A 16,458-nucleotide genomic window follows, 5' to 3' on the forward strand; every position below is an offset into this window, starting at 1 on the left:
TGAGCGCTTACTGTGTGCAGAGCACTGTACTAAGCGCTTGGGAAGTACAAGTTGACAACACATAGAGATGGTCCCTACCCAACAGCGGGCTCACAGTATAAAAGGGGGAGACAGAGAACAAAACCAAACATATTAACAAAATAAAATAAATAGAATAGATATGTACAAGTAAAATAAATAAATAAATAAATAGAGTAATAAATATGTACAAACATATATACATATATACAGGTGCTGTGGGGAAGGGAAGGAGGAAAGATGGGGGGACTCTCCCAAGCACTTAGTACAGTGCTCTGCATGCAGTAAGTGCTCAGTAATATGATTGAATGAATGAATCAATGGTATTTATTGAAGATTTACTGTGTGCCAAGCACTGTACTATTATCATTGACATTTACTGAGCACATTCTGTGCGCAGAGCCCTGTACTAAGACCTTACTAAGCACTTAAAAATAACAATGATTTGATAATTGTAGAATTTGTTAAATGCTATGTGCCAAGGCCCATATTAATCGCTGTGGTAGATAAAAGGTAGCCAGCTGAGGGTCTTTGTCCCACAGTCTAAGTAGGAGGGAGGACAGGACCTGAACCCCCATTTGACACGTAAGGAAACTAAGGCACAGAGAAGTTAACTGACTTGCCCAAGGTCACATAGCAGGCAAGTGGCAGAGCCGGAGCTAGATCTCCCAGGGCTGGTCTCTTTCCTCTAGGCCTTGCTGCTCCTGAGGGAAATGTTCCTCCACAGTTGTTTCTGCAGAGGTGTTCTCCCTCCCCTGGAATACCTCTCTGGCCATTCCCAGCAGCCCCACCCTGAGCGCCAGACATGGGATTTCTCCACTCCAAATCATTCCAAGGGATTCATCCAGCAGGGTCCCTGAGGCAACAGGGCAAGCTCTGGCTTTGAGTTCCCACATTTTGCATCAGGCCCCGCTCTCCACCCTGAACCCCAGATTCTGCCCCCAGTGAGCACCAGGGACCCCAGCCTCAGTGGCCCCTGAGCTGCTCAGGACAGGGCTCAGCCCCCCAATCTGAGCTGTCAGCTGCCCCTCCCCACCACAATTCCCTTGGGGCACTACCCCTCTGTCTCAGCTTTCCATTTAGCTTGAGTTAGCTCATAATTAAAGGCCAAACAAGGAAGGAGACTTCAGAATGAGAATGTGGGTGATTCCTAGGATGTCTTTGGATCTCCCCAAACTCCCCACCTCCTGGTTTTAAAAGAAAACAAAGAGCCCAGCCCTCCCGGACAACGGCTTCATTCATGATTGCCAGGAACGGGAGGGCCATTTCCGAAATATCTTCAGGTCGTTTGGAATGATGCCCTGCTGCTGTGCTTCTCACCCTCTAAAGGTGTCGTGAAAAATGGGCCCAGACCAGAGCCCAATTTTCTGAGCAGCTCAAGATCCTAAATTACACCTGGGCCTCCGCATTTTGAGGTAGGGGCTGGTGAGCTAAAAATGACCCAAGAGGAACCTGTGTTTTAGACTGCTGCAGGATGATTAAAATAGACACCCTTGTGCTTCTCTGCACCCTGAGCTTGGAGAACTTGGCAGCCAGAGCCGAGAACTCTGACAGCGGGAGGTGGGTGAGGAAATGCCAGTCTGGGTGACCACCTCAGTAATGAGAAAGGAGTTTCTGCAGTGGGTTAGCAGGATAAAGTTGCCTTCTACCCGTTGAGGGCCTGGGACTTGAAAGGAGTCATTCATTGTGTGAGGGCTTTTCCTTCACCTCAGTCTTTGGAGGTCCAACCTGAATATTGCCTGGGCTCGGAAGATCTGGCAAACTGGTCCAACCAGCCCAAGTAGCTGCTTTGTTCTGCTGAAACGTTCCCTTTCTCTGCTATTTCTTGCTTTCTAAGAGGGCAAACTGAATATTTTTTTCACTGAAATGGACTTGAAAAAGCAACACGATCGGTAGATCGCTTGGTCAGAAATGGTCAGAATAGAAGCAGCATGGTCTAGTGGATAAGTGTGGGCCTAGGAGTCAGAGGTCATGGGTTCTAATCCAAGCTCTGCCACTCGTCTGCTGCGTGACCTTGGACAAGTCACTTCACTTCTCTGTGCTTCATCTGTGAAATGGGGATTAAGACTGTGAGCCTCATATGGGACAGGGACTGTGTCCAACCCGATTATCTTTAGAACAGTACCTGGTACATTGTAAGTGCTTAACAAATACCATAATTATTATGTCTTTGCGTGGAATGTTTGCTCTTCCAGTTATTAGCCCTTTTGCCATTTAGCCCTTTTGGACCTGTTTCTCTTTCCTTCGGATGGTGCTTGACCTCTGGAAGGGCAGCATGGCCTAATAATAATAATACTGATGGCATGTATTAAGTGCTTACTATGTGCAAAGCACTGTTCTAAGTGCTGGGGAGGTTACAAGGTGATCAGGTTGTCCCACGGTGGGCTCGCAGTCTTAATTAATGGAAAGAGAATAAGCCTGGAAGTCAGGAGACCCAGGTTCTTAACCCAGATCTGCCACTGGCCAGCTGAGTGACCTTCATTATGTCACTTCATCTCTCTGGGACTCAGTTTCCTCATCAGTAAAGTGTGGATGAGATACAGACTCTACTTTCCTCTTAGATCATAAACCCTGAGGGGGACAAGGACTGGGTCTGATGGATTTTCGTCTATCTACCCTAGGGCTTGGCAAACAGAAAGGATTTAATAAACACCATAACCAATTCAAGCATAGTTTTTGTAACTTTAACTGGACTTTAATATTTGTAGTAGAACCCAGGCCAGTGAAGAGGTGGAAAGCCATACTACACTGTGTTGGGCCATTATCTTTAGGTTGTAGGCGAGAGACAGGGAGAGGGAGAGGGAGAGAGAGAGAGAGAGAGAGAGAGAGAGAGAGTTGACCAGCACATCCATGAATGATGAGGAAGAAGCTTTGCCCTTAATTGACCTGGCCTGTGTTGTGGGCGGGGAATGTGTCATTCAAATACAACTCATTTAGTTGTATTTATTGAGCATTTACTGTGTACAGAGAACTTTACTAGGTGCTTGGGAGAGTACAGTATAACAATAAACAGACGCCTTCCCTGTGTCTACCAACTCTGCAGTTGTATTCCACTCTCCCAAGCACTTAGTACAGGGCTCTGCCCACATTAAGCATTTCATTCATTCATTCACTCAGTGAATACCGTGGTTGATTGATTAATTGGTCCTCCAGTAGATATAACTGTCTCTAAGTAAAGGAGACAAGGAGGACTAAGTGGCATTTTCAAAGTGAGAGTCTGCCAAAGGAATTAATACCTCTCCCAAGATTTCCCGGGATCCTCTTACCCAAACTCCTCAGAGGAACACATATATGACTGGAAAAGCCTGCTGCTGTCCCAGAGGGGCAGGCTGTCCAGGAGGCAGCATGGCCTAGTAAAAGGAAGACGGGCCTGGGACTTAGAGGACCTGGATTCTGATTCCAGTTCTGCTATTTGTTGGGTGATCTTGGGCAAGTCACTTAACTTCTTTATGCCTCATCTGTAAAATGGGGGTTAAGAGTCTGAGCCCCATTTGAGATATGGACTGTTTCTAGCCTGATTAGCTTGTATCTACCTGAGCACTTAGTACAGTGCCTGGCACATAGTAAACATTGAACAAATACCATAAAACAAAAAGGGAAAGAGCCTCACAAGTGCCTCTTGCCAAGTGTGACATGGTCCAGACTTTTTCAGGCCTTCTTACTGCTTTCATGTGTCCTGTCCCAGCGTGTAACCTGCCGATGGATGAAGGAGAAGCGGGGGTGAACCTTGGCTACCGGCTCTTCTACAACCGAACCACAGATCGCTGCCATCCGTTCTTGTACAAGGGCTCAGGAGGCAACGGGAACCGCTTCATCAGTGACAAACAGTGTATGAGGAACTGCTCCACCTTGGCGAAGCAACTCTACCCTGACAATGGTAAGCGGGGCTGGCACCTGTTGTCACTCTCTTTCCCCAAGTTCCTTGCCTAGATTTTTCGGCAGGTGAAAGTGTGAATCTGAACTGAAAGCCTGGCGCCAATGAAATTGCCAAAACTTCAAAAAGCCTACAGGCATCTCTGACAACAAGCCTCCTCCTGAAGGTTTCAGGCCACAGGGAATTTTCTGAAGAGGTTGTTATATTCCAGAAAATAAATGTCTCCCCTAATGCCCATTTGATCAAGCAAATGTTTTTTTTGAGCATCTTTGGTGTGCAGCCCCACATGGGACAAGGACTGTGTCCAACTTGATTTGCTTGTATCCACCCCAGTGCTTAGTTCAGTGCCTGGCACATAGTAAACACTTAACAAATACTATTATTATTATTATTATTATTATTATTATTATTATTATTAAATAGTTCCTACCATCAGGGAGCTTACAATCTACAGTGTGGCCTAGTGGAAGAGCACTGGCCTTGGGAGTAAGAAGGACTTGTCTTCTAATCCAGGCTCCGCCACTTGTCTGCTGTGGGACCTTGGGCATGTCACTTTACTTCTCTAGGTTTCAGTTACCTCATCTGGAAAATGGGGATTAATATGTTTTGTTTTGTTGTCTGTCTCCCCCTTCTAGACTGTGAGCCCGTTGTTGGGTAGGGACCGTCTCTATATGTTGCCAACTTGTACTTCCCAAGCACTTAGTACAGTGCTCTGCACACAGTAAGCGCTCAATAAATGCAATTGAATGAATGATGAAAGAATGTGGGCAGGGACTGTGTCCAACGCAATTACCTTGTATCTACCCCAGTGCTTAGTACAGTGTCTGGCACATAGTAAGAAATTAATAAATACCACAATTATTATTATTATTATTAGGGATGGGAAGGAAGAGTAGAAGACAGATACAATTCTTCTACTTTCCTCCAGTTCTCTCCTTGACCCCCTCCAATCTGGCTTCCGCCCACTCCATTTCACCGAAACTGCCCTCTCAAAGGTCAATCAATTAATCAATCAATCTTATTTATTGAGTGCTTACTGTGTGCAGAGCACTGTACTAAGCAGTTGGGAGATAAAGGGAGAATGTTGGGGTGATGCAGAACGGAGTGGGAAAAGAGGAAATGAGGGCTTAGTCAGGGCAGGCCTCTTCAAGGAGATGTGCCTTCAAAAGGTCTATCTCTCCACAAACCCTTGCCCATGTCCTGCCACTGGTCTGTAATGTCCTCCCTCTTCATATCCGACAGACGATCATTCTCCCTACCTCCAAAGTCTTACTAAAAAGCACATCTCCTCCTAGAGGCCCTCCCCGACTAAGCCCCCATTTTCTGTTGGTAGCAAAAGTATCCCTTCTTAGTATCACACCTGGAGAGTTTCCAGTACTCTACCAGTCTTGACTATGGGAGGGAGGGTCAAGCAGAGGCCTACCCATTCTATTCCTAGCTTGGGCAGTGGCTAGCAAGTGGAAGTCAATCTTCTATAAGTAAAAACTCAACTGTGCTGTGTAGCAGCAGCATGGGAGAGAATCAAGGGCGGAGACTCAAGTTTATTGTGCAGAAGAAGGCAATGGTAAACCACTTCCATAATTTTACCAAGAAAGCTCTATGGATACACTGTAAGAAGCAGCGTGGCTCAGTGGAAAAAGCACGGGCTTGAGAGTCAGAGGTCTTGGGTTCTAATTGCAGCTCCGTCACTTGTCAGCTGTGTGACTTAGGGCAAGTCACTTAACTTCTCTGTGTCTCAGTTACCTCATCTGGAAAATGGGGATTAAGACTGTGAGCCCCATGTGGGACAAACTGATTACCTTGTATTCCCCCCCAGCGCTTATAACGGTGCTTGGCACATAGTAAGCACTTAATAAATACCATACCTAAATAAATACCATAAGTAGTAGTAGTAGTAGTAGTAGTAGTAGTAGTAGTAGTAGTAAAGAATCTGGGATCTCAGGGCTGAGCCACCTGGGCACTAGATTGAGGGGAGGTGGGACCCCTCTAGAATGTGAGCTCGCTGTGGGCAGGAATGTGTCTGTTGTTAGGTTGTACTCTACCAAGCGCTTAATACAGTGCTTTGCACACAGTAAGGGCTCGATAAATATGATTGAATGAATAAACGAATGACAGCAGCAGCCACAAGCTGACCACTGGGTCAGCAGCAAGACAGTGGCCACATGGCCATGGTGGCGGAGGGTCAGGCAAGGTGGGATCCGTGGGAACCACACTGGGGCAGAGAAATGCTCTTTGGATGGACTTCTGCCACACATTTTATATCCTGTTATTTCGTTACGCTGCCTAGTCAAACAACACGGTATGGATGACGCCGTGCGGAATGGAAGGGAGCGGCCAAGCTTTGGAAGACAGCTTTGCCCTTAGGTCATCAGGCTGCGATGTCAGTTGCTCGGTCTCCATGCAGTTCACTTCCCTTTCCAACTGGGAGAAGGAGCGTGGCAGTGACATGTTTTAGGGAACCTGAGCACACCAAGTTCAGCGGTTGAACAAAGAACACAGTTAACCTCCAGCTGGAGGACAGTAAATCCTCCACAATGCACCAGAAGGTTTTTGCCTGTGATGAGCAAAGCCTGGCTCCCTGGGGTTTTTCTTCCTGGAAATCTGTCTCCTTACGTGGCTTTATCTCCAAGAGCAAATCAGTTGGTTGCTTTGCTGGCTCTGAAAACTGCTAATTAGCTAGGACATTTGCATATTCAGAAATGGGCCCTGCCCCCCCCCCCCCCCCCCCCCCGTCTCGCTCTGCAGGGCAGGAAGTTTAGCAGAGCATCCTGAAAATATTTGTTTTCCTGAGGCTTTTGTCAGCTAAACCTGGGAAGCCAAAGACCTGTCCCTGGCCAGCAGCACTTTCCCCCTTCTGTCTCTTCAGGGGGCTACCTGTGAACCTGGGTGCACTTGAGGGACAAAATCTCTAACGTCAAATTCCTCCCCAAACTCCCAGCCACCTGCCCTCCAGGTCCTCTTGAAAGCAGCCCTTTGAAATAATAATAATAATGATGATGGTGTTTGTTAAGCACTTACTATGTGCCAGGCACTGTTCTAAGCGCTGAGGTAGATACGAGGTAATAATAATAATTTTGGTATTTGTTAAGCGCTTACTATGTGCAAAGCACTGTTCTAAGCGCTGGGGAGGATACAAGGTGATCAGGTTGTCCCATGTGGTACTCACAATCTTAAACCCCATTTTACAGATGAGGTAACTGAGGCACAGAGAAGTTAAGTGACTTGCCCAGAGTCACACAGCTGACAAGCGGCAGAGCCGGGATTTGAACCCATGACCTCTGACTCCCAAGCCCAGGCTCTTTCCACTGAGCCACGCTGCTTCTGGTTGGACACAGTCCCTGTCCCAGTTGGGGCTCACAGTCTTAATTCCCAGTTTACGGATGTGGTAACTGAGGCCTAAAAAGCTGAAGTGACTTGCCCAAAGTCACACAACCGACAAGTGGCGGAGCTGGGATTAGAACCCATGACCATCGGACTCCCAAGTCCCATGTTCTGTCCACTATGCCATTCATTCATTCATTCATTCAATCGTATTTATTGAGCACTTACTGTGTGCAGGCCTCAGTGTTCTCACCTGTAAAATGGGGATAAAATGTCCGCGCTTCCGAATTCTTAGTCTGTGAACCCTGTCCAGGACAGGCACCTGTGTCCAATCTGACTCTTTTGCATCTATCCCAGTGCTAAGCATAGAGTTTTGTTGCATAGTTAATGTTTAATAATACCATAGTAATAATTCATGTAATGATACTGAGTGCCTACTATGTGCAACACAGTGTACTGAGCACTGGAGAAGAGTTCAATAAAGGATAAATACAGTGTGGTTCCTGGCCCTCAGGAGATTTATAGAATCTGGGTTCTAATCCCGTCTCCACAACTTGCCTGCTGTGTGACCTTGGGCAAGTCACTTTCACCTCTCTGGGCCTAGTTCCCTCATCTGTAAAATAGGCCTTCAGACTAGGAGCCCCACATGGGACAGGGACTGTGTCCAAACTTATTAACTGGTACCTACCCCAGCGCTTACTACAGTACCTGCCACATAATAAGCGCTTTTAACAAATACTACAAAAAACGTGGGGTTGGGAGGTTGTTGATGGGCAAATGAGGAAAGATTAAAGAGATGAACCCAAAACAACTTGAGAACAGAAGGCCGATAAATAAGGAGAGATGAGTTCAATAGTAACTAACAGGCCCACGTCATCCCCCGGGCCTGGAATGCCCGCCCTCTGCCCATCCGCCAAGCTAGCTCTCTTCCTCCCTTCAAGGCCCTGCTGAGAGCTCACCTCCCCCAGGAGGCCTTCCCAGACTGAGCCCCTTCCTTCCTCTCCCCCTCGTCCCCCTCTTCATCCCCCCATCTTACCTCCTTCCCTTCCCCACAGCACCTGTATATATGTATATATGTTTGTACATATTTATTACTCTATTTATTTATTTATTTTACTTGTACATATCTATTCTATTTATTTTATTTTGTTAGTATGTTTGGTTTTGTTCTCTGTCTCCCCCTTTTAGACTGTGAGCCCATTGTTGGGTAGGGACTGTCTCTATATGTTGCCAATTTGTACTTCCCAAGCGCTTAGTACAGTGCTCTGCACATAGTAAGCGCTCAATAAATACGATTGATGATGATGATGCTAATGTCCTAGAATGAGTCGGGGCAATCCACTGCAGCCTACCCCCATGCACCAGCAAGGCAAGACGGGACTTCCAGACATTGGCAGGGGTGGGTGGCAATGCCAAGGATGGCATGGCTTGGTGATACAATGGCATGGGAGAGCCAAGGCCATGTCCAGACTGTAAGCTCCATATGAGAAGGGAACATGTCTATGAGCTTGGTTATATTATACCAAGCTCGAGCTCGGTTGTATTATATGAGAAGCAGCGCGGCTCAGTGGAAAGAGCACGGGCTTTGGAGTCAGAGGTCATGGGTTCAAATCCCGCTCTGCCAACTGTCAGCTGTGTGACTTTGGGCAAGTCATTTAACTCCTCTGTGCCTCCGTTACCTCATCTGTAAAATGGGGATTAAAACGGTGAGCCCCCCCCATGGGACAACCTGATCACCTTGTAACCTCCCCAGTGCTTAGAACAGTGCTTTGCACATAGTAAGCACTTCACAAATACCATTATTATTATTATTATTATTTTACTCTCCCAAGCATTACTGCAGTGCTCTGCACACAGTAATCAATCAATCAGTCGTAATTATTGAGCACCTTCTGTGGACAGAGCATTGTACTAAGGGCATGGGAGAGTACAATACAACAGAGTTGGTCGGCAGATTCCCTGACCACAACGAGCTTCCAGTAAGGGTTCAGTAAATACGATTGATATATACAATGATGATATTTGTGATTGTGGTATTTGTTAAGAATTTACTAAGATAAATACAAGATAATCAGTCTAATACAGTCCCTGCCACACACGGGAGTCACAGTCTAAAAGGGAGGGAAAATAAATACAATTGAACAAATGAATGAGTGAACAAGTATCTAATCCTCTTTTTATTGGTGAAGAAATGAAGGCCCAGAGAGATGTTAGCAGCATGCATTGCTGTCATTTCAGGTCCAGCATGGCAGGTCATGACCCCCTGAGGGGCAAGGAAGATTGGCAGTGCTTGGTGGTCCAGGGGCAAGGGAAAGCAGAGGCCTTGTGCTGGTACATTATCACCATTACTATGGGACCTCCGGTGACCTCCTTGCAATAGCCCTCGAACTGGATCGAAAAGGAAAATTAGCCCGTGAAGTTTTTATGACAAGTGAAGGGAAGAAACCCAGTATATCAATCCCTACTTCCCCTGAAATGGAAAAGCCCAACCTCAGGAGGGCTCTGTCCTGTTGAAGCAGTGATTGGAAAGGTGGATTCCAGCTCGGTTCTTTGCTCGGTATAGTCACAGGATTACAAATTCAGTGGTAGGAAGCACTTGGGAGAGTATGATGTAACAGAGTTGGTAGACATATTCCCTGCCCGCATTGAGTTTACAGTATAGAGGGGGAGACTTTATGCCCCAGCTCCCAAGTGAGCACTTTCACATCATCCAAGTCCTTAAATACCATAACCCTCATAGCACTTAAATATGTCTTTACACTCTTATTACTTCGTTCTATCTGTATTGTGTCTGTGGAACTAAACTGTAAGCTCCTTGTAGACTGGAATCCTGTCTACTAACTCCATTGTGCTCTTGCAAGTGCTTAGTGCAGTGCTCTGTCCACAGTGCTCACTCTCAACCGCACAGCACGTGTATGTAACCTTACATTCCCTCACATCTCCTATCAAATTCATTTTAATTTCTACCGCCCTGTCTAGAACTAAGGTGCTTGTGGGCAGGGATCCTGTCTATATTGTATGCATTCTTCCAAGGGCCTAGTACAGTGTTCTGCAAACAATAAGCACTCAAAAAATACCATTGATTTCTTGGGTATGCATTCAATAAATATGGTTGGCATTGATTGATCGATTGATGATGATGGTATTTGTTAAGTGCTTACTACGTGTCAACTACTGTTCTAAGCACTGGGGTAGATATAAGCTAATCAGTTTGAACATAGTTCCTGTCCCACATGGGGCTCACAGTCTTCAACCCCATTCTCCATATGAGGTAACCGAGGCACAGTGAAGTGACTTGCCCAAGGTCGCACAGCAGACAAGTGGCAGAGCCAGGATTAGAACCCAGGTCCTTCTGACACCCAGGCCTACTCTATCCAGTAGGCCATACTGCTTCCCTGATTGATTGATTGAGACAGGTGTCCTATCTTAGTTGTTAGCATTCATCCAGCTTCTTTTTGTGGGGATAAAGGAGGATTCTCCTCCCCCTCCCATCCTCTTACTGTGGGGGTTCCCCAAGGTTCAGTGCTTGGTCCCCTTCTGTTCTCAATATACACTCACTCCCTTGGTGACCTCATTCGCTCCCACAGCTTCAACTATCATCTCTACGCTGATGACACCCAGATCTCCATCTCTGCCCCTGCTCTCTCCCCCTCCCTCCAGGCTCGCATCTCCTCCTGCCTTCAGGATATCTCCATCTGGATGTCCGCCCACCACCTAAAGCTCAACATGTCGAAGACTGAGCTCCTTGTCTTCCCTCCCAAACCTTGTCCTCTCCCTGACTTTCCCATCTCTGTTGACGGCACTACCATCCTTCCCGTCTCACAAGCCCGCAACCTTGGTGTCATCCTCGACTCCGCTCTCTTGTCTACACGCGCTGCCTAGAATTCCTCAACAACAACTCTCTCCTCGACCCCCTCCAGTCTGGCTTCCGTCCCCTTCATTCCACGGAAACTGCGCTCTCAAAGGTCACCAATGACCTCCTGCTTGCCAAATCCAACGGCTCATACTCTGTCCTAATCCTCCTCGACCTCTCAGCTGCCTTTGACACTGTGGACCACCCCCTTCTCCTCAACACGTTATCTGACCTTGGCTTCACTGACTCCGTCCTCTCCTGGTTCTCCTCTTATCTCTCCGGTCGTTCTTTCTCAGTCTCTTTTGCAGGCTCCTCCTCCCCCTCCCATCCTCTTACTGTGGGGGTTCCCCAAGGTTCAGTGCTTGGTCCCCTTCTGTTCTCAATCTACACTCACTCCCTTGGTGACCTCATTCGCTCCCACGGCTTCAACTATCATCTCTACGCTGATGACACCCAGATCTACATCTCTGCCCCTGCTCTCTCCCCCTCCCTCCAGGCTCGCATCTCCTCCTGCCTTCAGGACATCTCCATCTGGATGTCCGCCCGCCACCTAAAGCTCAACATGTCGAAGACTGAGCTCCTTGTCTTCCCTCCCAAACCTTGTCCTCTCCCTAACTTTCCCATCTCTGTTGACGGCACTACCATCCTTCCCGTCTCACAAGCCCGCAACCTCGGTGTCATCCTCGACTCCGCTCTCTCATTCACCCCTCACATCCAAGCCGTCACCAAAACCTGCCGGTCTCAGCTCCGCAACATTGCCAAGATCCGCCCTTTCCTCTCCATCCAAACTGCTACCCTGCTCATTCAAGCTCTCATCCTATCCCGTCTGGACTACTGCACTAGCCTTCTCTCTGATCTCCCATCCTCGTGTCTCTCTCCACTTCAATCCATACTTCATGCTGCTGCCCAGATTATCTTTGTCCAGAAACGCTCTGGACATATTACTCCCCTCCTCAAAAACCTCCAATGGCTACCGATCAATCTGCGCATCAAGCAGAAACTCCTCACCCTGGGCTTCAAGGCTCTCCATCACCTCGCCCCCTCCTACCTCACCTCCCTTCTCTCCTTCTACTGCCCAGCCCGCACCCTCCGCTCCTCCACCACTAATCTCCTCACTGTACCTCGCTCTCGCCTGTCCCGCCATCGACCCCCGGCCCACGTCATCCCCCGGGCCTGGAATGCCCTCCCTCTGCCCATCCGCCAAGCTAGCTCTCTTCCTCCCTTCAAGGCCCTGCTGAGAGCTCACCTCCTCCAGGAGGCCTTCCCAGACTGATCCCCTTCTTTCCTCTCCCCTCGTCCCCCTCTCCATCCCCCCGTCTTACCTCCTTCCCTTCCCCACAGCACCTGTATATATGTATATATGGTTGTACATATTTATTACTCTATTTATTTATTTATTTATTTATTTTACTTGTACATTTCTATCCTACTTATTTTATTTTGTTGGTATGTTTGGTTCTGTTCTCTGTCTCCCCCTTTTAGACTGTGAGCCCACTGTTGGGTAGGGACTGTCTCTATGTGATGCCAATTTGTACTTCCCAAGCGCTTAGTACAGTGCTCTGCACATAGTAAGCGCTCAATAAATACGATTGATTGATTGATTGATTGATTGATTGTTCACCCCTCACATCCAAGCCGTCACCAAAACCTGCCGGTCTCAGCTCCGCAACATTGCCAAGATCCGCCCTTTCCTCTCCATCCAAACTGCTACCCTGCTCATTCAAGCTCTCATCCTATCCCGTCTGGACTACTGCACCAGCCTTCTCTCTGATCTCCCATCCTCGTGTCTCTCTCCACTTCAATCCATACTTCATGCTGCTGCCCGGATTATCTTTGTCCAGAAACGCTCTGGGCATATTACTCCCTTCCTCAAAAATCTCCAGTGGCTACCAATCAATCTGCGCATCAGGCAGAAACTCCTCACCCTGGGCTTCAAGGCTGTCCATCCCCTCGCCCCCTCCTACCTCACCTCCCTTCTCTCCTTCTACTGCCCAGCCCGCACCCTCCGCTCCTCCACCACTAATCTCCTCACTGTACCTCGTTCTCGCCTGTCCCGCCATCAACCCCCAGCCCACGTCATCCCCCGGGCCTGGAATGCCCTCCCTCTGCCCCTCCGCCAAGCTAGCTCTCTTCCTCCCTTCAAGGCCCTGCTGAGAGCTCACCTCCTCCAGGAGGCCTTCCCAGACTGAGCCCCTTCCTTCCTCTCCCCCTCGTCCCCCTCTCCATCCCCCACATCTTACCTCCTTCCCTTCCCCACAGCACCTGTATATATGTATATATAGTTGTACATATTTATTACTCTATTTATTTATTTATTTATTTATTTTACTTGTACATTTCTATCCTATTTATTTTATTTTGTTGGTATGTTTGGTTCTGTTCTCTGTCTCCCCCTTTTAGACTGTGAGCCCACTGTTGGGTAGGGACTGTCTCTATGTGTTGCCAATTTGTACTTCCCAAGCGCTTAGTACAGTGCTCTGCACATAGTAAGCGCTCAATAAATACGCTTGATTGATTGATTGACTGATTGATTGATTTCAGGAGAGGGGAGGTCAGAGTAGGATTTGGGGAATCAAGACTTCCTGTTTCAAACCCTGGGCTTGTCTTGCTGACTCTTCCATGCCACTTTAAGCACGCCACTTTGCCTCCTTTGTGTCTCTCCATCGGTAAAATGGGAGCTCCTCACTAACTAGGCTTCCAGAGGTACAGACACCAAATTAGAACTCTTCCTAAAACCCCTCCAGAAGCAAAAATGTCAGGAAAATGCAAAGTCTCATTTACATTTCCCAGCTTAAATTATGTAAATGTGTGTTTGTAGACTTCACAGTGGTGAATACCCAGCTTGTATAAGCACAAAGTGATCTTCTTTAAGCACACAATAGACAATGCAGCGTGCGGTTTCGATGACAGTTTTACATTTAATCTGACGTTAAGTGCGTAATGTGCTTAATCGGTTAAATATGTTATTGATATTTGAAGAGGCAGCTCAGTATTCATTCATTCATTCAATCAATCAATCGTGTTTATTGAGCGCTTACTGTGTGCAGAGCACTGTACTAAGCGCTTGGGAAGTACAAGTTGGCAATATCTAGAGACGGTCCCTCCCCAACAGCGGGCTCACAGTCTAGAAGGGGGAGACAGACAACAAAACAAAACGTATTAACAAAATAAAATAAATAGGATAGTAAATATGTAAAAGTAAAATAAATAGAGTAATAAATCTGTACAAACATATATATAGGTGTTGTGGGGAGGGGAAGGAGGTAGGGCAGGGGGGATGGGGAGGGGGAGAGGAACGGGACAGCAACAGGCAGAGGGGAGCCCAAGTAAGTGGCTGAGGCTGGCGGAGGAGGGCAACAAGGAGATCAATCAATCAATCAATCAATCGTATTTATTGAGCGCTTACTGTGTGCAGAGCACTGTACAGATTGGAGGCATAAACTCTAAGGCAGGGTATACTGGGAGCCTGTTGGCCAACGTGCCTAATGGGGCCGATAAAATCCATGATGGGATGTATTAAGTGCTTGCTCTGTGCCCAGCACCGGCATTAAGCTCGATACAAGAGTAGTATTTATGCATCCAACTATCACAAAGAAAAATGTTGAAATTCAATCTTCCGTATTGGCAGTGATGGGGGGTGTGGTGGTGAATTGGAGGCAGTCTGTCAATCAATCAATCAATGGTATTTATTGAGTGCTTACTATATGAAATCCCCGCTTTTTTATCTACCAGTTCCTTCAGCTGAGATATGTTCACAGAGTTCCCACTTGGGGCAGGGAATGTGTTGTGTGAATAACAACTAGAAGCTTTTTTGCATCTAAGAAACCCTTGCTCATCTGCGCAATCTGATTAAGAAAAGCGAGGAGAAAGGAAGTGTTGGCAGCATAACAACCAGGTTGTGCTCTTATTGTTGTCCTGGGACTCCTCTGGCAACCAGATTAGACTCATAAAAAGACTCTGAAAATTATCGCTAGGAATAGTTGGACTTTGTGCTTGGATTAGAGAATGGCGTCCATTTTGGTCTCCACATTTTAAATAGGCAACGGGGAAAATGCAGTTCTGGAAAAAGCCCACAAAAATGAGTAAGGAATAGAAAATAGGAGAATGAGGAAAGGTGAAAGGAATTTGGGTTGTTTAATTTAGGAAAGGTGCAAATTTATTCTAATAGCACATGAGACCTGGTTCTCATCCCAGTTCTGTCATTGACCTTCTGGGTGACTTTGGGCAAGTCATTTTACATCTCTGTGCTTCAGTTCCTCATCAGTCAATGGTATTTATTGAATGCTTACTGTGTGCAGAGCACTGTACTAAGCACTTGGGAGAGTACAGTACAGTGGAGTAGATAGACATGGTACCTGTCCACAAGGAGTTTACAAACTAGAAGTGGAGAAAGGCATTAAAATAAATTACAGATAGATATGTACATAAGCACTGTGGGGGTGGGGTAAAAATCAAAGTGCCCTGCCCCAGCACTTAGCACAGTGCTTGGCACATAGTAAGTGCTTAATGAATTCTTACAGAAGCAGTGTAGCCTAGTGGAAAGGGCAGGGGTCTGGGAATCAGAAGGATTCAAGACTGTAAGCTCCTTGTGGGCAGGGAATGTATCTGTTATGTTGTCATATTGTACTCTCAATCAATCAATCGTATTTATTGAGCACTTACTGTGTGCAGAGCACTGTACTAAGCTTAGTACTGTACTAAGCTTAGTACAGTGCTCTGCATACAGTAAGTGCTCAATAAATATGATGGACTGACTGACTGATTTAAGTTCTAATCATTCATTCATTCATTCATATTTATTGAGTGCTCACTGTGTGCAGAACACTGTTCTAAGCACTTGGGAAGTACAAGTTGGCAACATATAGAGATGCTCCCTACCCAACAACGGGCTCACAGTCTAGAAGGGGAAGACAGACAACAAAACAAAACATATTAACAAAATAAAATAAATAGAATAGTAAATATGTACAAGTAAAATAAATAGAGTAATAAATCTGTACAAACATATATACAGGTGCTGTGGGGAGGGGAAGGGGGTAGGGCGGGGGGAATGGGGAGGAGAAGAGGAAAAAGGGGGCTCAGTCTAGGAAGGCCTTCTGGAGGAGGTGAGCTCTCAGTAGGGCTTTGAAGGGAGGAAGAGAGCTAGCTTGGCGGATGTGCGGAGGGAGGGCATTCCAGGCCAGGGGGAGGATGTGGGCCGGGGGTCGATGATGGGACAGGCGAGAACAAGGCACAGTGAGGAGGTTAGTGGCAGAGGAGCAGAGGGTGCAGGCTGGGCTGGAGAAGGAGAGAAGGGAGGTGAGGTAGGAGGGGGCGAGGTGATGGACAGCCTTGAAGCCGAGAGTGAGGAGTTTTTCTTGATGCGTAAGTTGACTGGTAGCCACTGGAGATT

The 16,458-nt window shown here is 47.0% G+C and overlaps 1 protein-coding gene and 1 non-coding gene across 2 annotated transcripts in view; both read left to right on the forward strand.

Annotated features, from left to right (window-relative positions):
- The first annotated feature begins 3,707 nt into the window (after positions 1 to 3,707).
- LOC119928669 (inter-alpha-trypsin inhibitor-like) overlaps positions 3,708 to 16,458 on the forward strand; it is a 50,651-nt gene continuing 37,900 nt past the window's right edge. Inside the window, exon 1 of the mRNA XM_038747138.1 lies at positions 3,708 to 3,895. Coding sequence (XP_038603066.1) covers positions 3,718 to 3,895 — 178 coding nt within the window. The 5' untranslated portion in view covers positions 3,708 to 3,717. The remainder of the gene's footprint in view (positions 3,896 to 16,458) is intronic.
- LOC119929316 lies at positions 5,235 to 5,372 on the forward strand. Its single transcript, XR_005451446.1, has one exon. It is a non-coding gene; the product is annotated as a small nucleolar RNA SNORA7 (small nucleolar RNA).

Source organism: Tachyglossus aculeatus, chromosome 5 (assembly GCF_015852505.1).
Source record: "Tachyglossus aculeatus isolate mTacAcu1 chromosome 5, mTacAcu1.pri, whole genome shotgun sequence".
Lineage (NCBI taxonomy): Eukaryota > Metazoa > Chordata > Mammalia > Monotremata > Tachyglossidae > Tachyglossus > Tachyglossus aculeatus.